General features: G+C 51.7%; 1 protein-coding gene across 2 annotated transcripts in view; it reads right to left on the bottom strand.

Annotated features, from left to right (window-relative positions):
- LOC140426159 (uncharacterized) overlaps positions 1-11,053 on the bottom strand; it is a 102,253-nt gene extending 91,200 nt beyond the window's left edge. Inside the window, exon 1 of one of the 2 annotated variants that reach the window (XM_072510589.1) lies at positions 10,707-11,053. In XM_072510589.1, the coding sequence (XP_072366690.1) occupies positions 10,707-11,018 (312 nt within the window). In that variant the 5' untranslated portion in view covers positions 11,019-11,053. The remainder of the gene's footprint in view (positions 1-10,706) is intronic. The other variant, XM_072510590.1, reaches the window with a different exon arrangement.
- Between the last annotated feature and the right edge of the window lie 3,198 nt (positions 11,054-14,251).

Here is a 14,251-nt window from a genome sequence, read left to right as displayed (position 1 = left end):
CTCTCCTTCAGAGCGTTTCTCCACGATACCCAGTGGCACTGTAGACTGCTGCGGTTATCTTTCTTTTTGCATTGTCATGCTTTGCCTCGCACGGCAACGTGCTTGATGTGCCCTCTTCGATTGCATTGGAATCACACAAACTCCCGACCATGAGAGATCTCCTGGGGATGGTCTACCCTGCCACGATAGCAGTCCGCTTTGGACTTGGGTTGACACCCTTGCCACTCCTTGGGTTCCGGTCCGGCACCGAGGACCGTGTCCGGTTCTGCACTGTGCCTGTTGATCTCCTGCCCATACCGCCACACATTTGGTTAACCCACCCTTCGTCCATGCTTATGAACTCAGTGGAACCTTTACAGGTGTAGACTGTCGTCGAAACTATCTTGGTCACTTTTTCCAACGTAATAGTGGTCTCAATCTGAAGCTTCTTCTGGATATCAAGGTTACAGATCCCACCAACCGGCTGACCTTTAAACATGTCACACAGTGCGGTCCGCCGGTGGGATTCTCCGTTTTGCCGGCGCCCGTGGGTGTCCCGACGGCGTTGGGTTGCCCCACAGTGGGAAACCCCATTGACCAGCCGGCGTAACGGAGAATCCCGCCGGCGGGTCGGGGCAGAAATGTGGCGTGGCAGAGCGGAGAATTCAGCCCCAGGTCCTAACACTTCAGCTCCCTGGTTCACACTGCCCAGGATCTTAGATGACTGAAGTTGAGAGAACAGAGACCAACGTATTGTTCCGAAGAGGTCAAGGAAGAGTAAATAAGAGACAACTGCAGTAACCAGATTCAAAGTGGGAAAGCGGACTTCAGAGGCAAACCAAAAGTTTGATGCAAATTTAATAGAATTCGGAAATCGAGACAGAAAGCATTTGTGAGTAGTTTGTACAGCAACCAGGACAAAAGAATCTTAAACAGGGTGATGTAAAACCTGGATACTGGGTCCAATGTTACAAGTGGAGCAGAAGCTTTGTTTAAGAGCCATTTGGAAAAGCTGGACCCGAGTAGGAATGCAAATCACTCATGGAAAGCCTTGTTGAGAAGGAAGATTTTAAAGCATGTTTTTGGAAATGGAGTTTGGAAACTCACATGTCAATCATCTGGGGGGATTCGGAGGGGAAATCCAGACACTAACTTGGGTTCAGAGTGGAATGTGCGTATTTTACTGCGGCCAGCTTGTATGTTCAAAGGGATTTTGTGTTACTGAGACGAATGAGCTTGAGATGTTCTTTGTAATCTGCGTTACTCTAAAATTTGTGTGTATTTGTTAAGATAAGGGGGGAGTAAAGGTTATATTATAGCATTTCATGATTAATACTTTTTTTTAAAAATTGTTAACGCTAAATTAGTGGTCCTGTGACTCTTTCTCCTTGTTTTTATTAAGTAAAAGTGGGCGGCAAATGTCAGGAAAGACGATTGGGTGGAGAATCGGTTCTAATACTGAAATCGTAGCAGGTACCCGTTCCACGCCAGATCGCAATTCACCAGTGCATCGACAATGTATTCCACTCCGCATGTACAGTAAACGCTGTTGGCATTATCATTAGAGGGCCTGACCCAGTATTCTCCGCACTTCCGCGATCTTCCACCTCCACTGGAGGCGGGGGGCGGGGGGGTGGGGAGGGGAGGGGGCGGGGCATTCCCCACGGCGAGGTTCACGTCTGCTTTTAAAAATCGTGGCTGAGGAGGGAGATAGAGAGGAGGTAGGAAACAGAGAGGCGTGACCGTGGGCTGCCGGTCCTGACACTGGTCGGGCTGACTGTGGTACCGGGGTGACCTCTCCCCCCCCAGGGGACTCAGACGGTATCCAGGCATGGACCACCATTGCCACGACCCGCAAGGCAGCCAGCTTGCTCGGCATCCCACTGAACACCCGCCTTGGCCCCTGGCTCTGCAGCGTGCCGTCTGCAGCATGCCGTGTGGGTCCCCCCGCACCCCACCTTCCACCCCCCACCCCAGCCTACCATCCAAGCCCCCAATCTCCACCCACCACCCCTGAACCCTAGGCCCCACTCTCCATCTCGCCCTCCGCCATACCAGCCACCCGCAACCGGCCGCCGCCCGCCGGCGGGGCAACACGCCTACAGTAGCCACTACAGGGCATCGCCAGAAGGGGGCCACGGAGCTTTCCGCTGGTATGGGCAGTGCCAGCCAACAGTGCCCCGGCACGTGGGATGGGTGGCAGGGCCAGAGGCCCCCACGGTGTCCGCAGTACCAACCCGTTGGACCTGGTTGGCCACAGGGGTATGCAACATGCTAACATGTCACCGGGGGCAGCACGGTAGCATTGTGGATAGCACAATTGCTTCACAGCTCCAGGGTCCCAGGTTCGATTCCGGCTTGGGTCACTGTCTGTGCGGAGTCTGCACATCCTCCCAGTGTGTGCGTGGGTTTCCTCCGGGTGCTCCGGTTTCCTTCCACAGTCCAAAGATGTGCAGGTTAGGTGGATTGGCCATGATAAATTGGCCTTAGTGTCCAAAATTGCCCTTAGTGTTGGGTGGGGTTACTGGGTTATGGGGATAGGGTAGGGTGCTCTTTCCAAGAGCCGGTGCAGACTCGATGGGCCGAATGGCCTCCGTCTGCACTGTAAATTCTATGATCTATGATGTCGGCCTTTCACCCCTGCAGACAAAGGGTATTGGAATACAACCAGCAATGGTGGCCTTCCAGTCGCCGCAGCCGTGGGGAATGCACTGAGGTTGTACGAGCTGGAGCTACTAGAGGAGGAGAAAGCTGCACTAGCGGAGCGTTCTCCAGAGGAACAGAGGCAGCCGAGCCGGCTACCCAACAGACAGAGGAGGTGGAGGGCGTGCAAAGGAGGCGCCGCATGAGGCCTTATGTGTATCAGCAGTGTCTGTCATTTGAGGACCTGCCAGACCGGGCATGCCGTTGAAGACTAGCTGAGCAGGGAGACAGTGCGACATATCTGCCAGATCATGGCGCATCTGGCACCACGGGGGATTAGGGGGAGGGCACCTGCTCCCAGTGGCCGTCAAGGTGACAGTTGCCCTGAACCTTTACGCCATGGGGTCCATCCAGGCGCAGAGTGGGGACCTGTCCGGGATCCCATAGAGCTCGGTGCACAGGTATGTCCATCACGGAGGCTCTATTTGCGGCTCTGGGTGGCAGTAACAGCGGGTTTGGTCTATGGGATGGAGGATGATGACATCCCGCTTTGCGATGAGCTCTGGTGCTCCGCACTGTTTGACAACGTCTGACCCTTGCCCGTGGTAGCACCTCCCACCATTAACTGGGTGATCACTGCATACGAGCTGCCCATTCCATCACACGGAACCATTTTGAGGTGGACCGAGCCCACCAGGATGCCTGGGCAATGGGTTTCATCGTCAATTGCCGAAATGCCCCTGGTCCAGGGGATGATTGACATCATGCATGTCGCCCTACAAGCTACACAAATCAAAAGGGGTTCCACTTAATGAACGTGCAGCTGGTGTTTGACCATGAGATACGCATCATGCATGTCTGAGCCAGATAGCCGGGCAGTGTGCATGACACCTTCATCCTGGCACACTCGACGATTTCTGGCCTCTTTGAGTTGCTCCCCGCTGACTGGCAGGTTGGTTCCTGGGCGACAGGGGTTATCCACTGCGATCATGGCTGATGACGCCGATCCGGAGGCCACAGACCGATGTGGAGACCTGCTACAACAATGCTCATGCAGCGACCAGGGGTGTAATAGAGCGGTGCTTCGGCCTTCTGAAGGTATGGTCAGGTGCCTGGACCGCTCTGGAGGGCCTTCAGTAAAGCACTGGGAGGGTCGCCTGCATCATGGCGGCCTGCTGTGTCCTCCACAACATTGCACAGCAGAGGGGTAAAATGCTGGAGGAGGATGAACACCAGTCCTCATCCAATGAGGAGGATGCGGGGGAGGGGGGGATTGGCAGGACATAGGGCCACACAACATGTGCACCACGGCCAATAAGCACAGGACGCTCTGATCGCCTCCAGGTTCACCGACTCGGAAGGGTGAGGGGGACTGGCCAGGGTGATGGACACCGCAGCTCACCCCCACACCCACTATCCAACCCGACCCCTGGCTCCTCCCCCCCCCCCACCCCCTCAACCACCGCCTGCAACCCCATCCATGATACCTACCTGCCGCACTATAGAGTGCCGCTCTGGGTGGCAATAACAGCGGGTCTGGTCTATGGGATGGAGGATGATGACATCCCGCTTTGCGATGAGCTCTGGTGCTCCGCACTGTTTGACAACGACTGACTCCTGCCCATGGTAGCACCTCCCACCATTAACTGGGTGATCACTGCATACGAGCTGCCCATTCCATCACACGGTACCATCAAATCCCTGGGGTGGCGGAGAAGAGGGTGGTGTTGGGAGGGAGGATTGACACAGGTGTCACGGGAAACCGCAACTCACTTCCTCACCCGACGCCGATCTCAATCCCGGCAACTGCCCTTTCCTCGAGCCCATTATGGGTGAGTGGAACAGGAGTTGGTGCCAGGGGCACAGTGCTGCCTACTCACCCTGGCCACCCGGAGGTAATGCAGTTTCCTTCTGTATTGCTGGCCGGCCCAGATGGCAATACTCATCGCACTTACAGCCTCTGCCACCTGCGCTCAGACATGGCGAATGGTGGCGGCTGGTAGACTTCTTCCCGGGCAGGGGTACATGGGCACCCGCCTCTCCTCTACCACATCAATCAGGGTCTCGAGCTTGGAGCCCGTGAAACAGGGGGCCGCTCTCTTTGCTGCCATCTTGTTGGCTGGGATGGTGTGTGTGGAGAGTGAAGTGTGCATATATGGCTGCAGCTTGTCAGCCTCCTGAATGTCGATCGCGAATCTGGCAAATCCAGCACTGTTTTTCATTGGAATCGATTATGTTCCACATGGCACCAGTGCTAGCCCCTCAACAGTTGTTGATTTGGCCCAGGTGCGCCGCCAGTTTTGCTGTCACACACTTAGTCTCAGGAACCAAAAATTCTGCTGAGATTCCATTCTGAGATTTTCACCTCCAGGTGTATCATCAACTGGGATGGTAACAGCATGGTCTCATTATAGACAAATGTCAGAAAGCCAAATACAAAACCATACATGGAGGCATCCCAGATCAAAACATTCACACCCTATGGATGTCATTGTTTGGTTCCAAGATCCAAGTCACTTCTGTATCACTCGATTTATTGTTGCTGGACAGAACACAGATTCATCAGTAATGAGATTCATCGGTAATGAACATCGACCTAGCACCAAGACATCGCAAGGCCCAAAAGTCCACATGCAGCTCGCAGCTGATCTGGAAAATCTTCACACATCCAACTCAATTCTGAACCCTGGGATCAAGTAAAGGTCAGTTGTATTGGGACTGCTGTGGCCAGGTCATTGGGTTCAAGCATCATCATCAGCAGGACTGGTTCAAAGTCGCTGAAACGTGTGATAATCTGGTTCAAAATCAGGCCGTTTGCAGATCGAGGAGGCAGCATTTGAATAGCTCACAGCTGTTGCCCCCAAATATAATTCTGGAAGGTAAAGGATATGTGGTGGAGAGAAAAAATCAAATATAGCCAACAATATGCTGACTATTATGACATGCAAACTTGTTTGAAACCTCAGAGACAATGGCAACAGTCTCTGGCTTGGCACTGCCAAGGTGCCCGGGTGGCACTGCCAGCTGGCATGGGTACTACCAGGTTGGCATTGTCAAGCTGGAAATTTTTGCGCACGTGCAATCGTGTTGGGGTGCCTGGCATGGATGTTGGAGGGTGTGGGGACAAACACCCACCCTCCAATAGTGCGTTCGGGGGGGGGGGGGGGGGGAGGAGGTTGGGGATTATTTTGGGGGCCTAGGAGATCGGGATGCCATTTACTGATGGCGGTCCTGATCTTTTACTACACTGGGGAGTTCTGGCGTGCGCAGCACCCCACTGTACAAAATAGGGTTATGTGCGGCCTTAACTACGTGTTCCCGATTCAGGCCCTTTATTCAACACAGGTCAAGTTGAATAGCCATGTGTTTCTCGGCATTGCGAGTCCCCTCGCTAGGGGACTTTGTTCCCTTTCGAGAGAATCGCACCCAGTCTCTGAAAAATCACAAAATGTTTTTTTAATGTACAGTGTTGTTATGCTGTAAACCTCAGTAACTGGTAAGCCTGTGGAATTCAATACCACAAGAAGCAGTTGAGGCCAAAACATTGTGGGAACAATTAAATGGCCTTGTCACGCCCGACTCGGTGACGCAACAAGGTCAATAAATCTTATGAGAGGCATCTTGTGAGGTTTGCGACACTTGGAACACCTTGAAGATCTAACGTGATCTCATAAGATGTCGTGATCTCTGGATCTAGCCCTCACTGGGTGAGATCCAGATAAACATATTCAATGGCTGCGCCCAATTTTCCCAAGGCCCTACGAACTAACACCCACTGCTGGGGGACTTCGCTACGGCATTGTTCAGCACTAGTCGACACAAACATGGACTAGGCATAACGGCATCTGGGGATATCCCAGGCCATCGGAGGCCTTCGGGTGGTTGGGCTCTGGGCAAGGTGGCACTCCTGCTGGCACCCTGGCACTGCCAGCCTGGCATCTTGGCACTGCCACATGGGCACCCTGCCAGTGCCACCCTGGCAGTGGCAGGGTTCCTGGGTGGCACTGCCAAGGTGCGAGGGATTGGGCCCGGGAGTGTTCTGCCCTTAAGCCGTAGGATGACTGGGGCTCAAGGGCCCCTGGAGATAGAAGTTGGGGAAGTGAGGGGTCTGGAGGCCACGGTGGGATGCCCGAGAGATCGGGACGGCATTTAAAAATGGTGAGGGGTGTGGCCTCAGCAAGGCATTCTTCGCCAAGTAAAAAGAAAATCGAAAGAGTCTCATTTGATAATAATAATAATCTTTTATTGTCACAAGTATGAAGTTACTGTGAAAAGGCGCCACATTCCGGCACCTGTTCGGGTAAGCTGGAATGGGAATTGAACCCGCACTGCTGGCCTTGTTCTGCATCACAAACCAGTTGTCTAGCCCAGTGAGCTAAACCAGCCCCTACAATAGCAGGGTTGTTCTCAGCACAAGAGACCCCACTATACGCACCCAATTGGGACTTTGTTTGTTTTTAAGAAGGAGTTAGATATAGCTCTTGTGGCTAAAGGCAACAAAGAATATGGGGAGAAAGCGGGAACAAGAGTTGGATGATCAGCTATATCACATTCTGGGGGGTTACCATTGACCAGAACCTTAACTGGACTCGCCATTTAAATACTGTGGCTATAAAAGCAGATCGGAGGTTAGGAATCCTGTGGCAAGCAACTCATCTCCAGATTCCCTAAAGCCTGTCTGCAAGCACAAGTCAAGAGTGTAATGGAATACTTGCCAATTCCTGGATGAGTGCAGCTCCATCAACACTCAAGAGGTTTGACATCATCCAGGATAAAGCAGTCTACTTGAATGGCACCCCTTCCACAAACATTCACTCCCTCCACCACCGAAGCACAGTTGCAGCAGTGTGCATCATCTGCAAGATGCAATGCAGGAACTCACCAAGGCTCCTTCGGCAGTACCTTGCAAACCCACGACCACTACCACCTAGAAGGACAAGGACAGCAGGTACATGGGCAGATACATGGGAACACCAACACCTGGAACCTTTGCTCCAAGTCACTCACCATCCTTTTAAAAAATAAATTTAGAGTACCCAATGCTTTTTTTCGAATTAAAGGGCAATTTAGTGTGGCCAATCTACCAACTTGCACACTTTTGGTTATGGGGGCGAAACCCACGCAAACACGGGGAGAATGTGCAAACTCCACACGGACAGTGACCCAGAGCCAAGATCGAACCTGGGACCTCTGCGCTGTGAGGCAGCAATGCTAACCACTGCGCCACCGTGCTGCCCAGTCACTCACCATCCTAACTTGGAAATATATCACTATTACTTCACTGTCACTGGATCAAAATCCTGGAACTCCCTCCCTAATAACACCGTGGCTGTAACTATACCACATGGTCTGCAGTAGTTCAGAAAGGCAGTTCATCACCACCTTCTCAAAGACAATTAGGGGTGGATAACAAATGCTAGCTTAGCCAGCCCACATTCTGTAAAAAGAAACAAAATCATATTGAATGGCAAAACAGGCTCAGAGGGTCCAATGGCCTACACCTGCTCCTATTTTCTATGTTTCTATGAATCAATTTTTTAAAAAAGTGATCGGTCTCTACGAAGATGGCAACACAAGGAATTCTTGATCACCACAATTCTATGAACAAGAAACTCGACCTGTCCTTGAATGTTGCCAATCTCCCATATGTTGAAGGAGAGATTCTGGAATATGTTGAGCACTCCCCAAATCAGGCCACCATTGGCGACGTGATTCAACACCAGACGAGCTGCACCAGAACTATGGCAGTGAGTGTTTGACAACAAGGATCTCCTGGTGCACAAAAGCAGCCATGGTCGCCATGCTCCTGTCGTAAGACATGGAGCAGTGACACCACCGCCAAAGGAATTCCATCTGCCGCAACCGCTAGATTCAAATGGGATAACCGTCAAACAAGAGCTAGTGTCCTTCTTGAAGCCGGCCCCATACGGATTCAGGCGTAATCCGCTGCAATATCAACTTGGATGGGTGGCCGAAAAGCATCTTGCCTGCCATGTTCTGTTTCCACAACTCTGAAAATGCAAAAGTCCTAAGGGCGGGCAAAGAAGACACTCTGAAGTTCACCTTGAAGTGTGGCAGCGGTGATAAAAACCTCCCCGGAGTGCGACAGCATTGAGGAAAACGATTGGGACGATCTTTCTACCAATCGTTTAAAGTGGTGACAACTTGCCCGTCAAGCTGCATTGCTCTTTGAATCACAATGTCTTATGGGTGAGGTAGAGCATTGGGAGAGAAGGAAAGAAAAGGAAGCAAATCCCGCACTCTGGATCCCATTTCATGGAACTCCCAACTCCATGTGCCCAAAGTTTTCTGGGTCAAGAATCAACCTGTTAGACCACAAGATATAGGAGCATAATTAGGCCATTCGGCCCATCGGGCCTACTCCGCCATTCAATCATGGCTGATATGTTTCTCATCCCCATTCCCCTACCTTCTTCCCATAACCCCTGATCAATTTATTAATCAAGATTAATCACATGTAAACCCATGGCAGAAACTCACGATCTTTGAATCGAGGGACAGCTGACAATGGGCTCCCATACCATGATGGCATTTGTTTCGCTATTTGCGAGTCAGCTACGCAAAGCTAATGACATAAACTGCTTCCATAATAAGCACAGTGCCATAATTGCATTAACGACCATTTGAACCACCTTGATTGGAAAATACTTCAGTTCTGCCACTGAACGCTTCAACAACTCTGAATGTTATTAACAAGATTGAATTGCTACAGTGCAGCAGATTGCCATTCGGCCCATCGAGTCAGAACCGGCCCTCTGAAACAACACCCCCATCTAGACCCATGCCCCCACCCTATCCTCGTAACCCCACCTGTCCAACTCACTTGCATGGGCGGAATTCTCCCCCCCCCCCACCCCCAGGTGGGATAATCGTCCGGGTGCCGTGCGAGTCCCGCCACGCCGTCCCAACGCCCGCACGCGATTCTCCCACCCCCAAACCGGCGCGGCGCAAATCACAGCTGGCCGCTGGGAGAATCGCCGCTTGCTGTTGGTAATGGGCGAGCGGCGATCCTCTGGCCCAGATGGGCCGAGCAGCCTTCCCAACACGACAGGTTCCCGCCGGTGCCATCCACACCTGGTCGCTGACGGCGGGAACAGCGCGGGAATGCTGGGGGGGGGGGGGCGGCCTGTGGGGGGGGGCGAGGGGGTTTCTGCACCGGGGGGGGGCTCAATAGGGGTCTGGCCCGCGATCGGTGCCCACCAATCGGCGGGCTGGCCTCTCTGAAGGAGGACCTCCTTTCCTCCGCTGCCCCGCAAGATCAATCCGCCATCTTTTGCGGGGGGGGGGGGCCGTGGGGAGGGCGCGCATGCAATGTCATTTACACGGCACCGGTGCGTCATTTACGCGGCGCCAAGGCCCGGCGCGCGTAAATGACGTGGCGCCGCTCCTAGCCCCCCGGGGGCGGGAGAATAGGTGGCTGGGAACGGCCTCCGACGCCGGAGTGAAACACTCCGGTTTTCACTCCGGCGCCGGGACTTAGTCTCCCGATGGGAGAATTGCGCCCCATGTCTTTGGACCGTGGCAGCACCCGGAGGAAACCCACGCAGTCATGGGGAGTGTGCAACCTCCACACAGACAGTTACCCAAGGTCGGAATTGAGCTGGGGTCTCTGGCACTGTGCCACCCTGCGCAGCAATAGTCATACATTTGGGAGGTTGTGTGTTAAATCAGTCTCCCTTCCAGCATTTTACTTTCCTTGGTACCAAAGCACCCCAGACAACAGCAGTGATGGGGGGGGGGGTTCCTCTGGTTGCTAGGCAGCAGGGTAAAATCGTCACTAGTGAATGCAAACACAACTTTTAACGATGCTGCAACCGACCTGGCTAGCAAAAAAAAGCAAAAGAATCCCAACCACCAAGTTAACACACACACACACACACACACACACAAAAACTAGCAAGAATAAACCATGTCCTTACAGCTACTAGCCAAATCGTCCGGCAGAACTCGATTAATTTACAATCGATTTGAAGTGCTTTCAGGTTGAAAAAACACAACTTTTCCTCAGAAAGTTATAGCCCTCAGCGGTGAAACTTTTGAGTGAACTTTGGCGAGGTGCTTACCCTTTTCTTCACCTTCACACCCCTCCTGGGATAGCGCCGTCCGGCTCCTACCGCTGACCCTTTATAGTCAGGACAGGTCAATGGTTCCTCGGAGTAGGGGGGAGGACGGGGGCTTGGTGGGAGAGACTGCGCCTCACTTACCGGTCTCCAGGGAATAGCGCCTGTCCGAAGCCACCGTCCCGGATTGCGGGAGTGAGTAATGTGCCCGCTAACCGCAGGGGAACAGGGCTGCCGCTTCGCCCTGAAGCCAGCGCCGCCAGCGTGAAAGCCTGGTCCCGCTGCTTTCATCCAGCCGCCTCCCAGTGGCTGCATTTCCACTCACTCCTCCTCCTGAGTGAGAGAGAGGGAGGGAAGAAGGCAGAGTCCACACCAGCCAACACAAAACTGACAACTCTCCATGGAAACGACTGGAAGCCAGCTTATCTCTCCCCCCCCCCCCCCCCCCCAAGTTTGAATTATTGCTTACTCAGCACGAGTTTGCACACTCAATCTCACTCCTCCACTCCAGAAATGCCATCTGGAGCCCATTGTTGACTGGCAATGCATTGGGGAGGGGGGTGTCACCTCCAGAAAACCAAGATGGGTTTCCATCCCAGGCTTTGATAGGTTCCCTGTTTGTGCATCAAATAGGCAATCCAGGGTAAGCCACTTCACCCAGAGGCTGGTGAGAATGTGCAAACTGCCTACTTTCAGAGTGGAGTGGAGTGGAGATGAGGCTACAAGGAGCAGGCTGATGCTCCTGATTGAAGGGAAGGCTAGATAAGCATATGAGGGAGAAGGGAATCAATGCTTTGCTGGTAGAATTAGATGAGGAAAGATGGAGTGATTGGAGCTGATGCAGAACATTGGTTAGCACTGTTGCTTCACATCTCCAGGGTCCCAGGTTCGATTCCTGGTTTGGGTCACTGTGCAGAGTCTGCACCTTCTCTCCACGTCTGCATGGGTTTCCTCTCGGTGCTCCGGTTTCCTCCCACAAGACCCAAAAGACATGCTTGTTAGGTGAATTGGGCATTCTGAATTCTCCCTCTGTGTACCCAAACAGGCGTTGGAGTGTGGCGACTAGGGGCTTTTCACAGTAACTTCATTGCAGTGTTAATGTAAGCTTACTTGTGACACTAATAAAGATTCTTATTATTATAACAAGGCCCCACGGGCTTCATGCCGCACATCCAGATGCCTCAACAGTCGGGTACAGGTGATCGGTGGGGCAGACAGGCAGGGACAAATGTTGCCTCATAAATGGGTAAACACGATCCAGGGTTGGCATGGTGGTGCTGCAAGCGGTTGCCCCCCCCCCCCGGCCCGGTCCCCCCCCCCCCCCCACACCTCTTCCCCCCACCCCTCCCACCCCCCATGGCAGCCCACCCCTGCGGAGGGTCCCCCAGCCCCAGCCGAGAGTCCCCCATCCCTCACTCCCTGAGCACTGGGGTGGGAAAACCAGCTCCTCCGGTCTCTTTGCATGCAAACAAAGATGGCTACTCACCTCTTCAGTTCCCCACAGAAGCCCTACCGCCAGGTTCACGTTTTTCAATAGGAGTACTAATCGGCGCCAACATGACCACTTGCTGGGGAGGTCGCTGAATGACGGGAGCCTGTTGGATATGGGGTCGTTTTCATTAATTGTATGGAAATGAGGCTTAAGTGGTGATAATTGGTTTCTCGCAACGCTACTGCAAGATCTTGATTTTGCCTACGGGGACGGGCTGGTTGCATCGCAAACTGCCGCCTTGTGTGGACTTCGTTTTTGGCCTCTCCCACTATTCACCGGCCTCGTTATTCTTGAGTGAGAGCACAACGAGGTCGGAGTATCTCGCCCTATGTGTTAGTTTTTATTGATGCTCTACCACCACTTTTATAAGAGAATATTTAAACCAGTTGGGTTCATAAGCACACAACCTGTTCGATCATAGCTTAGTCTTGGGCAGGTGGTAGGGAACTTAATTCCTCCGGGCAGGAAATTGAGTGGCCACTTGTGACATGGGTGTGGTTCAAAAAGGTACATAACAGTTAACCGTTATCTGCAAACTGGGCATACAGTATTTGTATAAGTGGAGTGCATTGTAAAAGAGTGTGTGAGCTTGGGAATTTGGTGCAGAGGGGGAAAGGAGGTGTTTTTTTGCCTCCACTTTAGGACAAAGGTGGGCACATGGAGTTAGGTCACACATCAATCATGATAAAATTGAATGGCAGAAAGGCTCAAGGGGTTAAATGGCCTATTCTTGTTCCTATGTCCTTTCACTTTGTATTCCAAAATAGACTTCCTGGCTTGGTTGGCAGACCCACCAAAAGGTGAATACGTTTTGGCAGTGTTAATCTTGATCCTAGTGTCTGTGGGTTACATCAAAATGCTTCCTGCAATTTGGCACCAATTGGCATTAAATTGGCCATCTCCGATACATCGGGATAGTTTGATAAAATGAGAAACAATGGTGCAAGTTATAATTGCAGCATATTGAAATGAAATGAAAATCGCTTATTGTCACAAGTAGGCTTCAAATGAATTTACTGTGAAAAGCCCCTAGTCGCCACATTCCAGAGCCTGTTCGGGGAGGCTGGTACGAGAATTGAACCCGCGCTGTTGGCCTGCCTTAGTCTGCTTTAAAGGCCAGCTATTTAGCCCTGTGCTAAACCAGCCCCTCATGGGTATAGTAGAAAACATTTTTCTTTGGCACACTTATCTGAGAACACTTGATGTTGACAGTTTAGGCTAAAAGTGAAGTAAGTGTTTTATTTCCAGGTCTGACATTCTTCATCCTACCACTCGAGACATTTGAGTAGATGAATGGCGCAGAGGTGTCAAATAGATATTTGAGTTGCTTTACCGATTCCTTCGCTGCATGTTTATTCCGTAATCAGACAAAACTATTTCAGATAGATTTGTAGTGCTAGATCATGCAGGCGCTATTGCACCACCTGCAGATTCTGTTTCTCAATTTCTGGTTGTGGTTTATCTTTGACCACCCAACGGTCAGATCAAGATTAGGGGACATCCTGGTGGGTCTGCTTCTGGTCCTAACCAAATCCACTGTGCATAGCCCAGGATGCATATCATCAACTTGGAGCGTTTCCGAATGTAGACTTCAGTTTTTGGGAGCTTATGTGGGTACAACCATGCAGTATCCATCAGATTGCTAGAAATCGTCTCAGTGATTGGTGGCACCACTGTTTCATTGATTTAAATGTAATTATTTTCAATTTACAGATTTTAATGACATTTGACATAATTTGACAGACTATTGATTTGTCTTAGAAGTCATAGAATTTAACAGCATGGAAAGAGGCCCTTCGGCCCATCACATCCACACCGATCATCAAGCACCTAACTATTCTAATCCCATTTTCCAACATTTGGTCCGTAGCCTTGTATGATATGGTATTTTAAGTGCTCATCTAAATAACTCTTAAAATTTGTGAGGGTTCCCGCCTCTATCACCCTTTTCAGTGAGTTCCAGATTCCAACCACCCTCTGGGTGAAAAAGGTTTCCCTCACATCTCCTCCTCTAAACCTCTTTATCATTACCTGAAATCAATGCCCCCTGGTTATT

Source organism: Scyliorhinus torazame, chromosome 7 (genome assembly GCF_047496885.1).
Source record: "Scyliorhinus torazame isolate Kashiwa2021f chromosome 7, sScyTor2.1, whole genome shotgun sequence".
Taxonomy (NCBI): Eukaryota; Metazoa; Chordata; class Chondrichthyes; order Carcharhiniformes; family Scyliorhinidae; genus Scyliorhinus; species Scyliorhinus torazame.
The sequence above is the reverse complement of the archived record's forward strand: the minus strand, read 5'-3'. Positions and strand labels throughout refer to the sequence as shown.